Here is a 17,330-nt window from a genome sequence, read left to right as displayed (position 1 = left end):
GTAATTGTGTACTTAAGGGTTACTCGATACTGTTTTAAATGTATGGGTTGGAAATAAAAATAGTAAAAACTCTCTAAACCCCGGCTAATGTGGGGTCAATGGCACAGCAGCCCAAAGGATATATCCGTGAAAACTGATTACGGTTTCTTTTAGAGAGGTGCTCCCAGTTCTGTTGGTGCTAAGGGGTCTCTGCTTGGTTTCTGCTCCTTCCTGAATTTTGCACTAATTGTATCAAGGGGTGATTGCTTATGAACTCCTCAGGTTGATTCCTTCTCCTTTAGTGTTAAACCGTCTCTGCTCATTCATTCCATAAACATTTATTGAGTGCCAGACATGCTGCAGGTGCTTGAAATGAAATTAGGCCCCAGGCAGATACCCCTTTCCTTGTGGCGTCTTTGTTCTTCCTCTGAGAAAGTCCATAGACATGGTAACTATGTTGTGTGCAGTTTGAGGAGGGCTTGGGGTGTGGAAGAGAAGGGGCAGAGTGAGCAAGGTGGGCCTCTTTGAGGGAGACATTTGAGCAGTGATTTGGGGGTAAAGGGAGGAGTCAGTCCTCGGAGTGAGAGTGATTGAGGCAGAGAGAGCAGCTAGCACAAATGGTCTAACAAGTACAGTTGGAACAGACTGTATACAGACATTTCTGAGAAATCGTGTGAAGCCGAATATGGACTGGGCATTTGTTGACATTTAGGGCTTATTGTATGGTAGTTATGTCTTCAAAGGCCATTTTCAACTTGGGCTGCAAACTGAAGACTTGATTGTTTAAAATGATAGCATATCTGGGATTTTGTTGAAGATCTTAAAGGACCCCAAGGCAGAAGAGTGCATGGTGTGTTGGAGGCCAGCATGACTGGGAGGTGGGGTGGACATGCCTCTGGGATCAGGAGAGGACAGGACTTCACTCTGAGTGAGAATGCAGGGCCTTCGGGGGGTTTTGAGCTGAGGAGTAAAAGCAGGAGCTCCAGTTTGCAGACCTCCGCCCTACTGCTGGAGGATGGTGTGGCCAGTGGAGGTGTGAGAGGTGGGTGGACCCCACATGTGCTTGACAGCAGAATCAGTAGGATTTCCTGATGGACTGGATGATGGGTAAACTGATTAAGAAGGTAACACCAGATTTTAATCTGAGCGTCTTGAAAGACTGAATTTGCTGTGAGGTAAAGTGGGGAATGACAGAATGTGGTCCACTGGAGAAGGGAATGGCAAACCACTTCAGTATTCTTGCCTTGAGAACCCCATGAACAGTATGAAAAGGCAAAATGATAGGATACTGAAAGAGGAACTCCCCAGGTCAGTAGGTGCCCAACATGCTACTGGAGATCAGTGGAGAAATAACTCCAGAAAGAATGAAGGGATGGAGCCAAAGCAAAAACGGTACCCAGTTGTAGATGTGACTGGTGATAGAAGCAAGGTCCGATGCTATAAAGAGCAGTATTGCATAGGAACCTGGAATGTCAGGTCCATGAATCAAGGCAAATTGGAAGTGGTCAAACAAGAGATGGCAAGAGTGAATGTCGACATTCTAGGAATCAGTGAACTAAAATGCACTGGAATGGGTGAATTTAACTCAGATGACCATTATATCTACTCCTGTGGGCAGGAATCCCTTAGAAAAAAAGGAGTAGCCATCATGGTCAACAAGAGTCCGAAATGCAGTACTTGGATGCAATCTCAAAAACGACAGAATGATCTCTGTTCATTTCCAAGGCAAACCATTCAATATCACAGTAATCCAGCCTATGCCCCAATCAGTAACGCTGAAGAAGCTGAAGTTGAACGGTTCTATGAAGACCTACAAGACCTTTTAGAACTAACACCCAAAAAAGATGTCCTTTTCATTATAGGGGACTGGAATGCAAAAGTAGGAAGTCAAGAAACACCTGGAGTAACAGGCAAATTTGGCCTTGGAATACGGAATGAAGCAGGGCAAAGACTAATAGAGTTTTGCCAAGAAAATGCACTGGTCATAACAAACACCCCTTCCAACAACACAAAAGAAGACTCTACACATGGACATCACCAGATGGTCAACACCGAAATCAGACTGATTATATCCTTTGCAGCCAAAGATGGAGAAGCTCTATACAGTCAGCAAAAACAAGACCGGGAGCTGACTGTGGCTCAGATCAGGAACTCCTTATTGCCAAATTCAAACTTAAATTGAAGAAAGTAGGGAAAACCACTAGACCATTCAGGTATGACCTAAATCAAATCCCTTATGATTGTACAGTGGAAGTGAGAAATAGATTTAAGGGCCTAGATCTGATAGATAGAGTGCCTGATGAACTATGGAATGAAGTCTGTGACATTGTACAGGAGACTGGGATCAAGACCATCCCCATGGAAAAGAAATGCAAAAAAGCAAAGTGGCTGTCTGAGGAGGCCTTACAAATAGCTGTGAAAAGAAGAGAAGCAAAAAGCAAAGGAGAAAAGGAAAGATATAAGCATCTGAATGCAGAGTTCCAAAGAATAGCAAGGGAGAGATAAGAAAGCCTTCCTCAGTGATCAATGCAAAGAATTAGGGGAAAACAACAGAATGGGAAACACTAGAGATCTCTTCAAGAAAATTAGAGATACCAAGGGAACATTTCATGCAAAGATGGGCTCAATAAAAGACAGAAATGGTATGGACCTAACAGAAGCAGAAGATATTAAGAAGAGGGGGCAAGAATACACAGAAGAACTGTACAAAAAAGATCTTCATGACCCAGATAATCACGATGGTGTGATCACTCACCTAGACATCCTGGAAATGTGAAGTTAAGGGGGCCTTAGAAAGCATCACTACGAACAAAGCTACGACGAACACAGCTAGTGGAGGTGATGGAATTCCAGTGGAGCTATTTCAAATCCTGAAAGATGATGCTGTGAAAGTGCTGCACTCAAGATGCCAGCAAATCTGGAAAACTCAGCAGGGGCCACAGGACTGGAAAAGGTCAGTTTTCATTCCAATCCCAAAGAAAGGCAATGCCAAAGAATGCTCAAACTGCCGCACAATTGCATTCTTCTCACACACTAGTAAAGTAATGCTCAAAATTCTCCCAAATCAGGCTTCAGCAATATGTGAACCGTCAACTTCCAGATGCTCAAGCTGGTTTTAGTAAAGACAGAGGAACCAGAGATCAAATTGCCAACATCTGCTGGATCATCAAAAAAGCAAGAGAGTTCCAGAAAAACATCTATTTCTGCTTTATTGACTATGCCAAAGCCTTTGACTTTGTGGATCACAATAAACTGTGGAAAATTCTTCAAGAGATGGGAATACCAGATCACCTGACCTGCCTCTTGAGAAACCTATATGCAGGTCAGGAAGCAGCAGTTAGAACTGGACATGGAACAACAGACTAGTTCCGAATAGGAAAAGGAGTATGTCAAGGCTGTATATTGTCACCCTGCTTATTTAACTTCTGTGCAGAGTTCATCATGAGAAACGCTGGGCTGGAGGAAGCACAAGCTGGAATCAAGATTGCTGGGAGAAATATCAATAACCTCAGATATGCAGATGACACCACCCTTATGGCAGAAAGTGAAGAGGAACTAAAAAGCCTCTTGATGAAAGTGAAAGAGGAGAGTGAAAAAGTTGGCTTAAAGCTCAACATTCAGAAAACTTCAGATCATGGCATCTGGTCCCATCACTTCATGGCAAATAGATGGGGAAAACAGTGGAAACGGTGTTAGATTTATTTTTTTGAGCTCCAAAGTCACTGCTGATGGTGATTGTAGCCATGAAATTAAAAGACGCTTACTCCTTGGAAGAAAAGTTATGACCGATAGCATATTAAAAACCAGAGACATTACTTTGCCAGCAAAAGTCCGTCTAGTCAAGGCTATGGTTTTTCCTGTGGTCATGTATGGATGTGAGAGTTGGACTGTGGAGAAAGCTGAGCGCCGAAGAATTGGTGCTTTTGAACTGTGGTGTTGGAGAAGACTCTTGAGAGTCCCTTGGGCTGCAAGGAGATCAAACCAGTCCATTCTAAAGGAGATCAGTCATGGGTGTTCATTGGAAGGACTGATGCTGAAGCTGAAACTCCAGTACTTTGGCCACCTCATGCGAAGAGTTGACTCATTGGAAAAGACTCTGATGCTGGGAGGGATTGGGGGCAGGAGGAGAAGGGGACGACAGAGAATGAGATGGTTGGATGGCATCACTGACTCAATGGATGTGAGTCTCGATGAACTCTGGGAGTTGGTGATGGACAGGGAGGCCTGGCGTGTTGCGATTCTTGGGGTCGCAAAGAGTCGGACATGACTCAGCAACTGAACTGAAAGTGGGGAAGGTTGTGGTTCAGGGTGAAAGTCTGAGATGACCTGAAAACGTCTTATATGTTGCATAGTGTCCATTATGCACTGTGTGCACTACTATAGCAGGTTAAGGGACTTGGCATTCGCCCCTTAGGAAGATGTCCAGTGTGTCTTATGGTTTCAGAGTTGGGGTACTGGGTGTTGCAAATCATCTGTCCACATGAGCGTGGGTGTGTTCTGTTCATTTATCTGCTCATCTGCTTTTACCTGCATGTCACGCTCTTGGTTACATACTTGATGGTATGTCTCCAGATTTGTTTCATTTTCAGTGTTTCATTATTCTAGGTCTTTTGCATCTCCATATAAATTTTGGAATCAGCCTGTTTTTTTCCCAGCGAAACATGCTGGCAAATTTTTGATTGGGGCTTTGCATCAATTTAGGGGAGAACTGACAACTTTCTGATCCATGGAATAGTCATCTCTCTATTTGGGTTTTCTCTCACTAATCTTGGTGACATCTTACTGTAATTCAGGTTACAGGTCTTGTCCATGTTTTTAAAAATCAGGTTTATCCTTAGGTATTTTACATTTATGCTTTATTATTACTGTTTTTTTAAGAGCTTTGCGTTTGTTTTTTCCCCCAAAGATTTATTACCTCGTTCCTTGTCTGTGGTGGATCTTTGTTGCTGTGCACAGGCTTTTCTCTGGTCGTGGGCAGGGACTGCTCTTGGTTGTGACGCACAGGCTTCTTACTGTGCTGACTTTTCTTGTTTCGGAGCATGGGCTCTAGGCGTGCAGGCTTCAGTAGTTGTGGTGCTCGGGCTTAGTTGCTCCTTGGCGTGTGGTTCTTCCTGGACCAGGATCCAACCTGTGTCCCCTGAATTGGCAGGCAGATTCTTAACCATTGGACCAGCAGGGCAGTCCGAGCCTTGGGCTTTAAAAAACTGTATTTACTTATTTGGCTGCGCAGGGTCTTAGTTGTGGCATGTGAGATCTAGTTCCCTGACCAGGGATTAAACTTGGTCCCTAAGAGCAGGGAATCTTAGCCACTGGACCGCCACAGAAGTTCTGAATTTTGATTGTTTGTTGCCATTGCGTGGAAATACCTCTGACTTTTGTATATTGACCATGATCCTGAAGAGAGCAGGTGCTTGGAAAAGCCCCGGACTACTCCTGAGGTTTCCCTCTCCGAGGCAGAGAGAGGTGTTGGCTCCAGGGAATTAATGGTATCTACTGCATTTCCCAGACTGAATAGGGTCTAAAAAAGTGACAGAAAGGGCCCCTCTCCCTAGGAGCTAGCCCTAATGGTGGCTGTAGCCAGCTCTGGGCCCCACTGAGGAGGGCTCTGTGTGCTCCTTGGTGCCCAAAGGTCTTTCCATATGATGTTTGCTTATTTTGCAAGTTCTCCTGTGGGAGTGTTTCTCGACATCCATGAGCTGTGAATTTCTGTGACCCCAGTTTAAATATAAAGGTTTCATACCAGAGTGAGCTCCTGGTAGTCATGTGGGTGCAAAGAATGACAGCAGAGGTGACACTGACAATATTTGGCAAGCTACAACTGACAGCTGCCGGGGAGGCTGAGATTTGGCTGGTTCCCTGGCTTGAGCCTGTGTGCCCATTGCACTGGACATCTAACCTCACAAAGGAGGGAAACTCATGCTGTCTCTGTGACCTTGGGAGAGTTCCTGAACGTTCTTGAGCCTTAGTTTTTGGGTCTGTAAAACGAGGCAGCCCCTTTTTGCCTGGGCCGTGTAAGCCTTTTAGAGCTGATCCCTGGGTAAAACTTCTAGTTGCCCTGTGGCAGATGAAGTTTATCCATCCTTGGGCACCTCATGTCCCCAGCTTCATGAGGGCAAACTCTGCCCTGCCTGTAATAGTGGGTGGTTTTCTTGGGGTCTGTGTTTAGGTGTGGGGACTGGAGAGGGGAGAGGTCACCTCGGAAGAGGGAGATGTGGTGACCTTGGACAAGTTCCTGAATATCACATATGTCAGATCCCTTAGCTGTCAAATGGGAATGATTTTGTAACTTAACCCTGAAACTGTCCAGGGGATTCAAAGAGGTAACTGAATTTTAACGTAGTACCTGGAACTCACTACTGAACATCTATTAAATGCTAGTATGTCTGTTTTTGCTGTTAATGTCATTACTATTATAATCACAACCTTGAGCCGTTTTTTGTGTGTTCAGTATGTTGGCTTGTGGTTGTGTACCACCTATTGTCTCTATCCATATTGTTTAAGATGGGATCTTTCGTGTCTGAGATCTTCGTGTTGACTGGTTAGTGCACCATACTGGGTCATACAGACAGAGACTGATAGAAATTGATTTCTTCAGCTTGCCCTCCTGTGGAAGGGTGCAGTCACAGAGCTCTGGCTGAAATCTAGAATTTTGCTGTGTAATTCCAGGGATTGGAGACATTTAAAATTGTCACTATGTACCAGTAACTTTTTTTGGAAACTCAATGTTTCTTCCTCTGTTCTTTGTTTTAGGTTGGCCAGCACGTTGACAGAAGTTGCCTTTTGACATAGCTCCCACCATGGCCGGCTGGTAGGACCGCTGTCCCATGCCCAGAAGCCAGGTGAGTGCAAGGTATCTCGCATCTGTGGAATGGAGGCTGGCTTACCCCATAGGCCCATTCAGGTCCTTGGACATTGACACAGCACTGCTTCGGAAGCTGATGGCCACCTCCTAGCGAGGGAAGAAGGCCGGCACCTCGGGTTTTGCACATTGGGAGATCTCCTCGGGGCTGCCCAGGCCCTGCCTTCTCCGGATGGCCTTTTGCTCTCTTCTTATGTCTCACAGGTCACTTGTTTGAAAAGCCCAGGCCGCAGTAGAATGAGCCGTCCTCTGTGAGGATCAGGGGCAGAGCATAATCCTGGCCAGGTGGCCTTTGCCCTCTGGCCATTCCTGTGGTTTTCCAATGCCACGATTAGAGTTTATCCTTAACCACCCGTGCTTGGAGCGCATTGACCTTCCTGCACTCTGCGTCTGTGGGGAAACTGAGCCATCCCCCCCACTGCTTTGGGGTCTCAGGTGGAGACTGTCCAGGGCTTTTAGGACCCAACAGGACCGAGCCCAGAGCCGGGTAGTATTTTGTCTGTTACTATCAGGGTCTGGCTAGTGATGTTTTGGGCCAGGGCTACTTAACTGGAGAAGGTAGGACTGAAAGACGTCTTAGAAGATGAAGACACCTTGGAGACCTCCTCCTGGGTCAGTGAGCCGCTTCCTCTTGTAGGCCGGCCGGCGGGTGACTTTCCGAGGGGTGTATGCCCTTGAAACAGTGGCACAACCGCATGGGGCGAGACCTGGCTGCAGGGACACCTCTGCTGGGTGAGCAGGACATGTGACAAGGGTTGGGTGTTGGTTTGTGAGGTTTCAGCTCTTACCTACATAGAGCAACAAAGTATGGGAATGGTCAAGTAATCCTGGGGTCAGGAAAACATTTCCAGAATGCTTCCCCAGCAAAAATAAATTTTCCTGGTGTTTAAAAATTTTTAATTGAGATAATTTGTATATCATCTAATTCACCCGTGTGTAGTATACAATTCAGTGGTGTTTCGTGTGTTCAGGAGTTGTGCAGATGTCACCTTTGTGTAGTTAGGGAACACTTTCCTCACCCCCCAAAAAACCCCATACCTATTAGCAGTCCATCTCCAGTCCCTCTTCCTCAGCCCCCAGCAGCCACTCCTCTCCTTTATATCTCTGAATTTGCCTGTTCTGGACATTTCTTATCAATGGAGTCAGTCTATATGACCTTGTGCGTCTCACTTCTCATACTTAGCATGTTTTCAGGGTTCAGGGTTCGTCCACTCTGTAGCGTGAGTCAGTGCTTCGTCTGTTTTTGTGGGTGAGCGTATTCGATTGCATGGCTCGACTCCGTTTTGTTTATCTATTATCATCTGGGATAAATTTGGGCTATCCCCACCTCTTGGTAACTATGACAGTGCTGTGAAGATTTATGCATGCAGATTTGTGGAGGTGTGCTTTGAGGTCCTCTGGACGTGCACCTTGGAGTGGAATTGTTGGATCACGAGTCTAATATTCTGAGGAAATGCCAGACTGTTGTCATGGCAGCTGCACCATTTTACACCCCCACCCTACCCCCCCAGCCCTACCCAGGGACCCTATAGCTCTGGTGAAAATGTCTCAAAGAGTCTGTGCCGGTTTCTTAGAGCTAGTTGAGGATCATTGGTGTTAATGGTGCTCATTACCTGGTGCTGGTGGCAGCGTGCAGTAGGCTGGCCACCTAGAAAGTGGGTTTGGCCCATGGTTGTCAGCAGGCTTTCTTTGAACGTTAGCATTTAAAATTCATGGTACTTTATGTCTAGAAAAGGTCTCACTGCAGCCCAGGGTGAGGTGAGTGACCATCACTTGTCTAGTAGCCTAGGGCATTGTCTGAAGGCAGAGGGCTGGCTCAGGATTCTTTGAGGTCCTAGGCTGGATGACCTCATACCTGTCTGGCCCTTTGTTTTGTTTTGTTTTCAATTTTGACCATGGTTCGGCATGTAGGATCTTGGTTCGCTGACCAGGGATTGAACCTGCACTCTGCAGTGCAAGTGCACCATCTCAAACACTGGACTGCCAGGAAAGTCCCTGCCTGGCACCTTGTTTCCTGGGAAGCACATGGTCCGAGCAATAAGTTCTTGGTGAGAGAATGAATGAAAGAAAACTCCTCCTTTCCTATCACAGGGCCAGCAAGGAAGACATAGCCATAGCATTAGAAAGCAGTCAGGTTGGGGATCTGGGAGGGAATTTCTGGAAGCCACCTCAGGTGTTCCCTGTGGTCCTGCCTCTCTGTACCTGCTGTGTGAAGGGCTTGATGGGAAAATACGGTCTGCAGATGGCGGTGGCCGGTGATGGTCAATGTCAAACAGGCAAAAGCACCCTTGAGCAATTATTTTTAAAAAATGTATAAATACATCAGCTTGTGTACTTTTGGTCATGGGTGTAAGTCAGCCGAACAGATTGATTGATTGATTGTTCCACTTTCCACTGAACCGTGGCCTGTGGTCAGCTGGGGTCTTCTCAATCCTGCTGCCTGGGACTCAGTGGGCATGGAGAAAGAGCAAGGCGGGAGAGGGGCCGCGTCCTGGAGAGTCTTCCGACACGCACACAGCCCGCACACCACAGCCCGCGTTGTACGTGGTTGTCAGTGTGCACACTGAGGGTCGGTCTGCTTGCCTGGGCTCATGGAATCGGTGTCTACCCTTGGCTTCTGCCAGTCAGGTGTCTTGTCGTTTGGCAGCTGCAGACACTGCTCGTGTGCCCAGAGACTGGCCTCATGCTTGGTGTTAAGGACCAGAACGGGTACGACGTGCAGAAAAACAAACAGGGAAAAGCAAATGCAGATGACCTGTAAGCGAGGCAGGAAAGAGACTCAAGTTTTTCCCAGTACTGGGAATAGTGCTCACTGGAGCTTCCCTAGGACGCTTCTGACCCTTGGTCTCGAGAGGTGGAGACTGTTCTCTTGGTGGGAACCGGGCACCACCGTATATTGCGTTGGGAGGTTCGCAACACCTCAGAGAGGGATTTGCTCCAGTGAGTTCACTTCTCAAAAAGGATCCTGAAGATACTGTCAAAAGTAAGGATTGTGGCTGGGCTGTTCTCTACAACATTCTGAAGTAGCAATCTGGAACTCACCTAGCTGTTTGTCAGTTGGGGCCAGGACTGATGGGGCTGGGTCTGCCAGCGGGGCGGAGCTGAGCCCCTGAGGGAAAGAAGGGATGGCTTCATGTCACTGTGATGGGATTTCTAGGGTGAATTAAGTAGAAACAATAACAAACTGAAGGGTAGATGTATTGTACTCACTTTCATTCCCCATGATAAAAGGTTAGGGGTGGGATGGAGACATAATGTGTATTTGTTTTTATTTTATTTTTTAGAATGGATATACAAACCATAGATGAACTACATGGTCACCTCCAGAGGCATGATGAAAAGAGGATAGGATTATTGGGAGACTCCTCCAGGTTTCCTTTCTGTGTCGCACCAGATGCTTGTTTTATATAATTAGAAAATAAAGTTATGTCATGTTGGGGGAGAGGAACCCCTAAAAGCCATACGCAAAAGCAAGCTGAAATGAATCTAGGTACATACCAGTTGTTACTCAAGTGGGTAATTTAACCTCTCAGAGGATTTATTTTACATGGCTTTAAAGCATTGTAGTTTTGGAGACTTCCTGGTGGTCCAGCGTTAACAATCCTCCTGCCAAGGCAGGGGACACATGCAGCAGGATGACTTAAGTCCATGCACCTCAACCACTGATGCCTGTGTGCCTGGAGTCCATGCTTTGCCACCGGAGAAGGGCCGCGTGCAACAGCAAAGACCCTGTGCGGCCATAAATAAATACAATTGGAAAAATGGTAGTTTTTGATCACAAGGTACGAGATAATGCCATAAAGGTAAGAATTAGGAAAAAATCTTTAACTGCTTTTAGGAATCATATTTTTGGTTTCAGGTCAACAATGCCAGTAGTCTTATTATTATATATTGTAGGAGAAAACAAGTTGATCGATGTCTTTAAGAACCAAAATTGGGAATTCCCTGGCTGTCCAGTGGTTAGGACTCCGTGCCTCCATTGCAGGGGGCCCAGGTTTGATCCCTGGTCAGGAAACTAGAATCCCACTAGCCCTGTGGTGTGGTCAAAAAAAAAATTTTTTTTTTTTTTTTTTTTTTAAGGACAAAAGACATGTAAGTGAAAGATCAAAGCACTTAAGTGAAAATGTTTTAATTCTGAATTTGCATTGGCAATGTCCCAGTTGTGAAAGATCCTGCCAGGGTTGTATCAGAAGGACCCACAGGACCCCCCTGGCCCCCACTCCCGGCCAAGGGTGGGGCAAGGGAATGTGAATGAAAATTAGTTCCCTGGGTTGGAGCATCAAATGTGTTTAAAAAAAAAATCCAGGGTTTGTATTGATGATTAGAGGAAAGGAAGAAACTCATGAGTGCCCTTCAAAAAGTGTTAGGGAATCAACTCATTTTGAAAAATTGGTAGAGTGAAGAAAAGCATTTATTTCTACAGCTGAACTTGCAAGGAACAAAATAGTGGGTGAGGGCTACTTTCCCTCAAAGGTAGATTCGAGCTGCCAGAATTTTCCAGTACGCTCTACTCATACTGTCTGATGTGGTACCTGGAATATTGTGATTGAGAAAGTCAAATTTTAGTTTTATTTGATTTAAGTCTTTTTAAATAGCCACATGTGGCTAACAGACAGTGTAGCTATTGACGCTCTGGCTAATGAGTATGGAACATGAAATTATAAGTTCATACACTTGCAGACACCTAATAAAATGGTGGGTCTAGACAGTGGTCCTCAGTAGCTGCCAGTCCTCCACCCCCACCCCCAAGGAAGGGTGCATGTGCTTTCAGAGGGATGTATGCTTGATTTGGCCTCAAAATCTAGTTTATAGGAAACTGGGGGTGTGTTCCTGGTGTGTATCTCTGGTGACTCAGATGGTGAAGAATCTGCCTGCAGTGCAAGAGAACTGGGTTTGATCCCTGGGTTGGGAAGATCCCCTGGAGAAGGGAATGGCTCCCCACTCAGTTTTCTTGCCTGAAGAATTCCATGGACAGAGAAGTTGAGCAGGCTACAGTCCATGGGGCCACAAAAAGTCAGATATGACTGGGTGACTGACAACTTTTCACACTTTCTGTTATACCACAAGGAGGCCCCTTGCAAAGCCCAGTCAAGGGAAATGGGACAGATGACCTGATTTCTTCAACATATGATTGAAAAGAATGCAATGGGGGAACCTGTGTATTTTAGACAAGTGTGACTTTGACAAAGATTGAGGAGTAATTGTTTAATTATTGATGGTATGATCATGGAATTGTGATTTTGTGTCCTGTAGTGATAAATACTGTTCATTCATAAATACATGTTGAATGGTATTTGCTTCTTAAAGAGCCTAGGAGACGTGAGGTGGGTGAAAGACTGTGGTTGGTTGTCTGATGACCGTGGGATCTGGGTGGTGGGCATGTGCAATTTATGCAGCTTCTTTGGGCATGGTTGCAGTTTTCCATAAAATAATTTATTTTCCATAAAATAAATTTGGAAGATGAGTGTAACCCAGGCCTTCCTTCAGGGAGCTTTATGATGCATGTCACCCAGAGCAGGAAAAGTACCACTTATGAAAGTGAGGATGGTGGCTGCTTGTGGTTGGTTTAAGTTCAAGCAGAAGCCCTTCAGCAGAGGTCTGGCATTGCTGTGGGGGTGTGACAGTGGCCCATCAGCGGTGCAGCTTCCTGGTGAAGCATTCTTACTTCTGTAATAGCAGCACTGACCGTACCTTCGTGGAGCCGTGTTAGTGATAGAGTGGGTGTGTTCCCATTTCACAGGTGAGGAAGGTGAGGGGTGGAGGTGAGCCGGGTGTTCTGGGCTCGGCCTGGTGGAGGGTGGCGCTGGTAGCCCTGGCTGTTCTGTGCGCACCTCCCCCTGCCGCCCCCAGAACCCAGAGCGCATCGATCACTGCGTGTGCTGCTTCACTTCAGTACCCTGATGCCGCGATGTCCCATATGTTGTTTTCTGACACAAATTAATATATTATTCATTAGAAATCAATCTCACCTCTCCATTGGTGGTGTCTGTCCAGAGCAGCCATAGCCAATTAGTCTGGATAAAGTAGGTAGTTAGCTGGTCTTCAACGTGACTTTGTCTTATAAAAAAAGAAGTGCTTTATAAATTTGAGCCATAAGTGTGGTCCAGGGTTTATGACAGCTCCAGTGTGGGAGGGGCCTCTGCCCTATGTCTCAGCCTGCTGTGTTCACAGCCCGCCCCATACATCTGTGTGTGTCCCCAGGGGCTTCCTCGGACTGTGCTGCTACGGATGGCAGGCCTTTTGTTGGAGCCCTCAGTCAGCCCCTGGTCCGTGGTAGAAACTAAGCAAGTGTTAGGGTGAATGAGTGAGTGACGTGTCTGTGAGTCTGAGGCGCTGACACAAGCCCAGTGTGGGGCCAGTGACAGGCCTGACTTAAATTCTGCTCTACACTGGTGGCCTGTGTGACCGCTGCCCTTGGAGGTCTTGGCTTCTCACAGAGTTGGTTCCCTTTTGGTAAATTGTCCCATTTGTGTCCCATGTGGTCCCACTCTGGATCACGGGCTTGCTGCGGCCTCCTTGGCTGCTGTGAGAAGCTGATGAGGGACTACACTCCAGTGGACAGTGGCTCTTGGGTTGTTGGCGATCTTGTTACACAAAGGAGTCTTTCCTTGAGGACCATTTTCAAGTCCTGTTGGGATCAGAGTAAGCCTGCTTTTCCCTTTTAGTAGTTAAGCAGCTCTAGAGGGGCTGTGGCTCTTGAGGTTAAGATTATTTTGTTTTTGTTTTCCTGCCTTAATAAGATAATGTTCACATAACATGAAATTCACCATTTTAACCCTTTTAAAGTGTACATTGGCATTTAATATAGTCATAATATTGTGCAGCTATCACCTCTAATTCTAGAACATTTTCATCACCCCAGAGAGAAACCTGTATGTATTAGCCTCTACTCCCCCACCTCTGTGCCCCCATTCCCTAACAACCGTTAGTCTACTTTCTGTCTCTAGATTTTTTTTTCTTTGTCTCTAGATTTGCATGGTTCTGGGCATCTCAGAAAAATGGAATCATATACTGCGTGAGCTTTTGTGTCTGCTAAACATGCTAAATACTTACTGTGTTCTCACGGTTCATCTGCATTGTGACAGGGATCAGAAATTTATTCCTTCTTATGTCTGAATAATATTCCATTGTATGGATATACCACATTTTGTTGATTCACCCACTGGTGAACATTTGGGTTGTTCTTGGTGGTGGTTGTGAATAGTTCTGCTTTTTAACACTTGTATACAATTTTTTTTTTTTTTAATGAACACATCTCTTGGATATATCTAGGAGTAGAATTGTTGGGTCATAAGGGTAATTCTGTATTTATCTGTATTTAACTTTTCAAGGAGCTGCCAGACTTTTCCACATCACAGCAACATTTTACATTCCCACCAACAGTTTATGGTGGTTCCAGTTTCTTTATGTCCTCAACAGCACTTATTTTCCTTTTTTTTCTCTAAATAGCCATCCTAATGGGTGAGAGCTGGTTTTGATTTGCGTCTCCCTAATGATTGGTGATGCTGAATATCTTTTCATGTGCTTATCAGCCATTTGTATGTCATCTTTGGAGGAATGTCTTTTCAAATCTTTTGCCTGTTTTTTTGAATTGGGTTTCTTGCTAAATTCTAATAGTTTTTTATATATTCTGGACATGAGACCATTATTAGAGATATGATTTGAAATATTTTTTCCCCACTCTGTTGATTTTTTTCACAATCTTCTGCACAAAAGAATTTAAATAAATTTGATGAAGTCTAATTTATTTTTTTCCTTTGTTGATATGGAGCTTTTGGTGTATCTAAGCATTTCTTGCCAAATTGAGGGTCCTGATTTTACCCTTATATACTCTTCTTCTAAGAGTTTTATAGGTTTAGCTTTTAATCTTTAGGTCTTTGGCCAATTTTGAGTTGGTTTTTCATGTATGGTATGAAGTAAGCGTTTTGTTTTATTAATTAATTTTACTTATGTTTTGGCTGCTCTGGGTCGTCGTTGCTGTGCATGGCCTTTCTCAAGTTGCGGCGAGTGGAGGCTGCTCCTTAGCACAGTGTGCGGGCCTCTCGTTGCGGTGATTTCTCTTGTTGCCAAGCCCGGGCTCTGAACTGTGTGGGCTTAAGTAGTTGTGACTCCCATGGTCTAGAACGAGGACTCAGTGGTTGCAGCTCACTGACCTAGTGCTCTTGTGTCCTGTGGGATCTTCCTGGACCAGAGATCGAACCTGTACTCCCTGCACTGACAGGCGGATTTTTAACCACAGGGCTACCAGGGAAGTCCCTGTTTTGCTTGGTTTTGATCATTTTATTTTCTATTGACATGAAGAGTTTGGGACTTATTTAATGAGGGAGGGTAGCGCCATAGTTGGGAGCACTGAAAGTACTTTTTCCTGTCTGTTTAACAAGTATGTATTGAACACCTATTCTGTCCTGGGCCCTGGGCTAGTATCACCGAACAGAGAGACAGTCTGTGTTCTTGTGGGGGTTGAGAGGAGGGGGACACAGATGGAGAGATGAGTAATTAGCATGTCTAGTGGTGATGAGGTGGGAAAGGGAGTAGAGACCCCCCGAGTCACGTATGTGGGGGGAGATCATGTCACTTTGCTGTTTCTGCTGAAGGAGAGAATGCTGTACAGAGATTCCGGGAAGGACCTAGCAGGAAGGACAGAGGCCCTGAGGTGGGAGTAAACTTGGCTTTCAGAGGAGCAGCTGGGATGTCTGAGTGGCTGGAGCTGAAAGAATGGGGTCGAGGGGTAGGGGGTACGTGAGAGGGGTGGTAGTAGACAGGTCAGAGGGGCTCTCAGGGCCTTGGCTGAGGCGAGATCTTGCTTTTGCCTTGAGTAGCATGTTGTACAAAATGACCACTCATGTGATATCCTTTAGGTCAGCCTAGCTATTTCTTGGAGGTTGTGATAGGTGTCTGTACCCAGAACAACCCTCTGCCCAAGGGGGAGATTTCTACTTACAGGATGGAGGAGAGAAGGAAGATTACTGTTCCAGCTCTCGCAGCTGTGCAGGAAGTGCTGGAGGAACTGTTCATCAGTAGGAACTGTTTCTTAGGCCCATGGGCTTCATTGAGACCAGAAACTTATTTAGTCCTAGACGTAGGTTTCCCTGCTGGCTCTGATCCTTCTGGGGCTGCCGGCCCTGCTGCCGCAGGATGCGTGTGGGGAGGAGCTGACAAGGGAGCCCGGGCAGGGCCTCCAGGCCCATGTCACCACATTGCTGGGTGTGCGTTTGGTTCTCCCTCTTTCCACTCCCATCTCCTCCTGAGGATGCAGAAGGCTTTTCTGGCCCTTCCTGGGAATTTCTGTGTAAAACCTCCTGCCATTTCCAGCTCGGTGGAGCTGGTGGTCAGGGCTGCTTTCTCAGCCAGGTCCTGAGGGAGGCAGCCCTGGAAGGGTTAAGGCCTCCCATTTGGTGATGTGACACCCGCTGGGCACATTGCAGATGGCAGGGAATTGGCAGGCGTAACCCTTTGTGGGCTGAGGAGGCTCAGTGACACATCTCTCAGTGACGTCCTGCGCCAGAGGGCCCCTGGCCACCGGTTCCCTGTGCGTATTTAATATCGTTCACATCCCCCTCACAGGTAGCGTCTTTATTTCCGTGTCGCCTTCTCTTCTGGTAACGTTTGTTTCTCTCTCTGGGGTTGCACTTGGGCTTCGGGTGCAGGCCCCAGCTATCAGAGGCTCAGAAACCCCTGTGGGGCCACTTGCAGGTGGGTGGTGTTGGATAGTTACTGAGCACTTCTGAGAACAGAAACACAAAATCCAAGCCCCCTTCTCCAGAGTGAGCCCGGGGTGCTATCAAGTTTTAAAAACATTTGCTGCTGTCTCTCCCCCTCTTAAAGCATGGTCAGTTTAGGTGTGGTTTGTCCTGCCTGCTGTATGCTTGAACGTGGACATGTGGACAGGCTTTCCTCTACTGTTACTGGGAAGGGATACTCAGGCCAAGGCATGAGACTGAGGTGCAGACTGACTTCAGTGGTATCTGCGTGGCCTGGCTGGTCCGTGGTGGTCCCTGTTTTCAGAAGTTTCAAGAGATGGTCTGTGTCTGGGAAAGATAAAAACATACTCCCCACCTACCCCAGCTTACCCGACGGGACCTGTGCTTTCTCTGGCTGCCCCTCCCCGTGACTCCAGGGAGGGAGGAAGATGTTGCGGTCTGGAGACTCGGCTGTCCCAGGCCTGGCCCTGTGTGTCTCCAGGGTGAGTCTGAGTGGCTGGGCAGGCCACCAGAGGGCTGGCTGTTACTGTGGCATTGCCCCATTGAAGTCAGTGACCATCGATTTTTCTGGAGATGACTGGTCCCCAAACCTGCTCTGTTCCCTCAAGCAGTACTGGGGTGAGGTGCTGCCACCATCTTTCTCCAGGTCTGCGTGGCGTTGGCCTTTAGGAATCTGAAGACCTTTGAGGTTTTATTTGTAAAATGTTGGTGGTTGCTACCTGAGTATATTAAAATTTCTGCTTTCCGGATTAATTTTATTAAATATATCCCAAAAAAGCATTATTTCAGAA

At 46.4% G+C, this 17,330-nt stretch overlaps 1 protein-coding gene across 13 annotated transcripts in view; it reads left to right on the top strand.

Annotated features, from left to right (window-relative positions):
- The window catches only part of GATAD2A (GATA zinc finger domain containing 2A), a 98,514-nt gene that overhangs the window by 32,489 nt on the left and 48,695 nt on the right, over nt 1-17,330 (top strand). For all 13 annotated transcript variants that reach the window (XM_086408159.1, XM_086408147.1, XM_086408153.1 and 10 more), the window contains one exon: nt 6,730-6,818. In XM_086408159.1, coding sequence (XP_086264285.1) covers nt 6,804-6,818 — 15 coding nt within the window. In that variant the 5' untranslated portion in view covers nt 6,730-6,803. The remainder of the gene's footprint in view (nt 1-6,729; nt 6,819-17,330) is intronic.

This window comes from Bos grunniens, chromosome 7, assembly GCF_055505025.1.
Source record: "Bos grunniens cultivar Pamir isolate PY7600 chromosome 7, Bosgru_T2T1.0, whole genome shotgun sequence".
NCBI lineage: Eukaryota > Metazoa > Chordata > Mammalia > Artiodactyla > Bovidae > Bos > Bos grunniens.
This window is presented reverse-complemented; position numbering and strand designations above follow the sequence as displayed.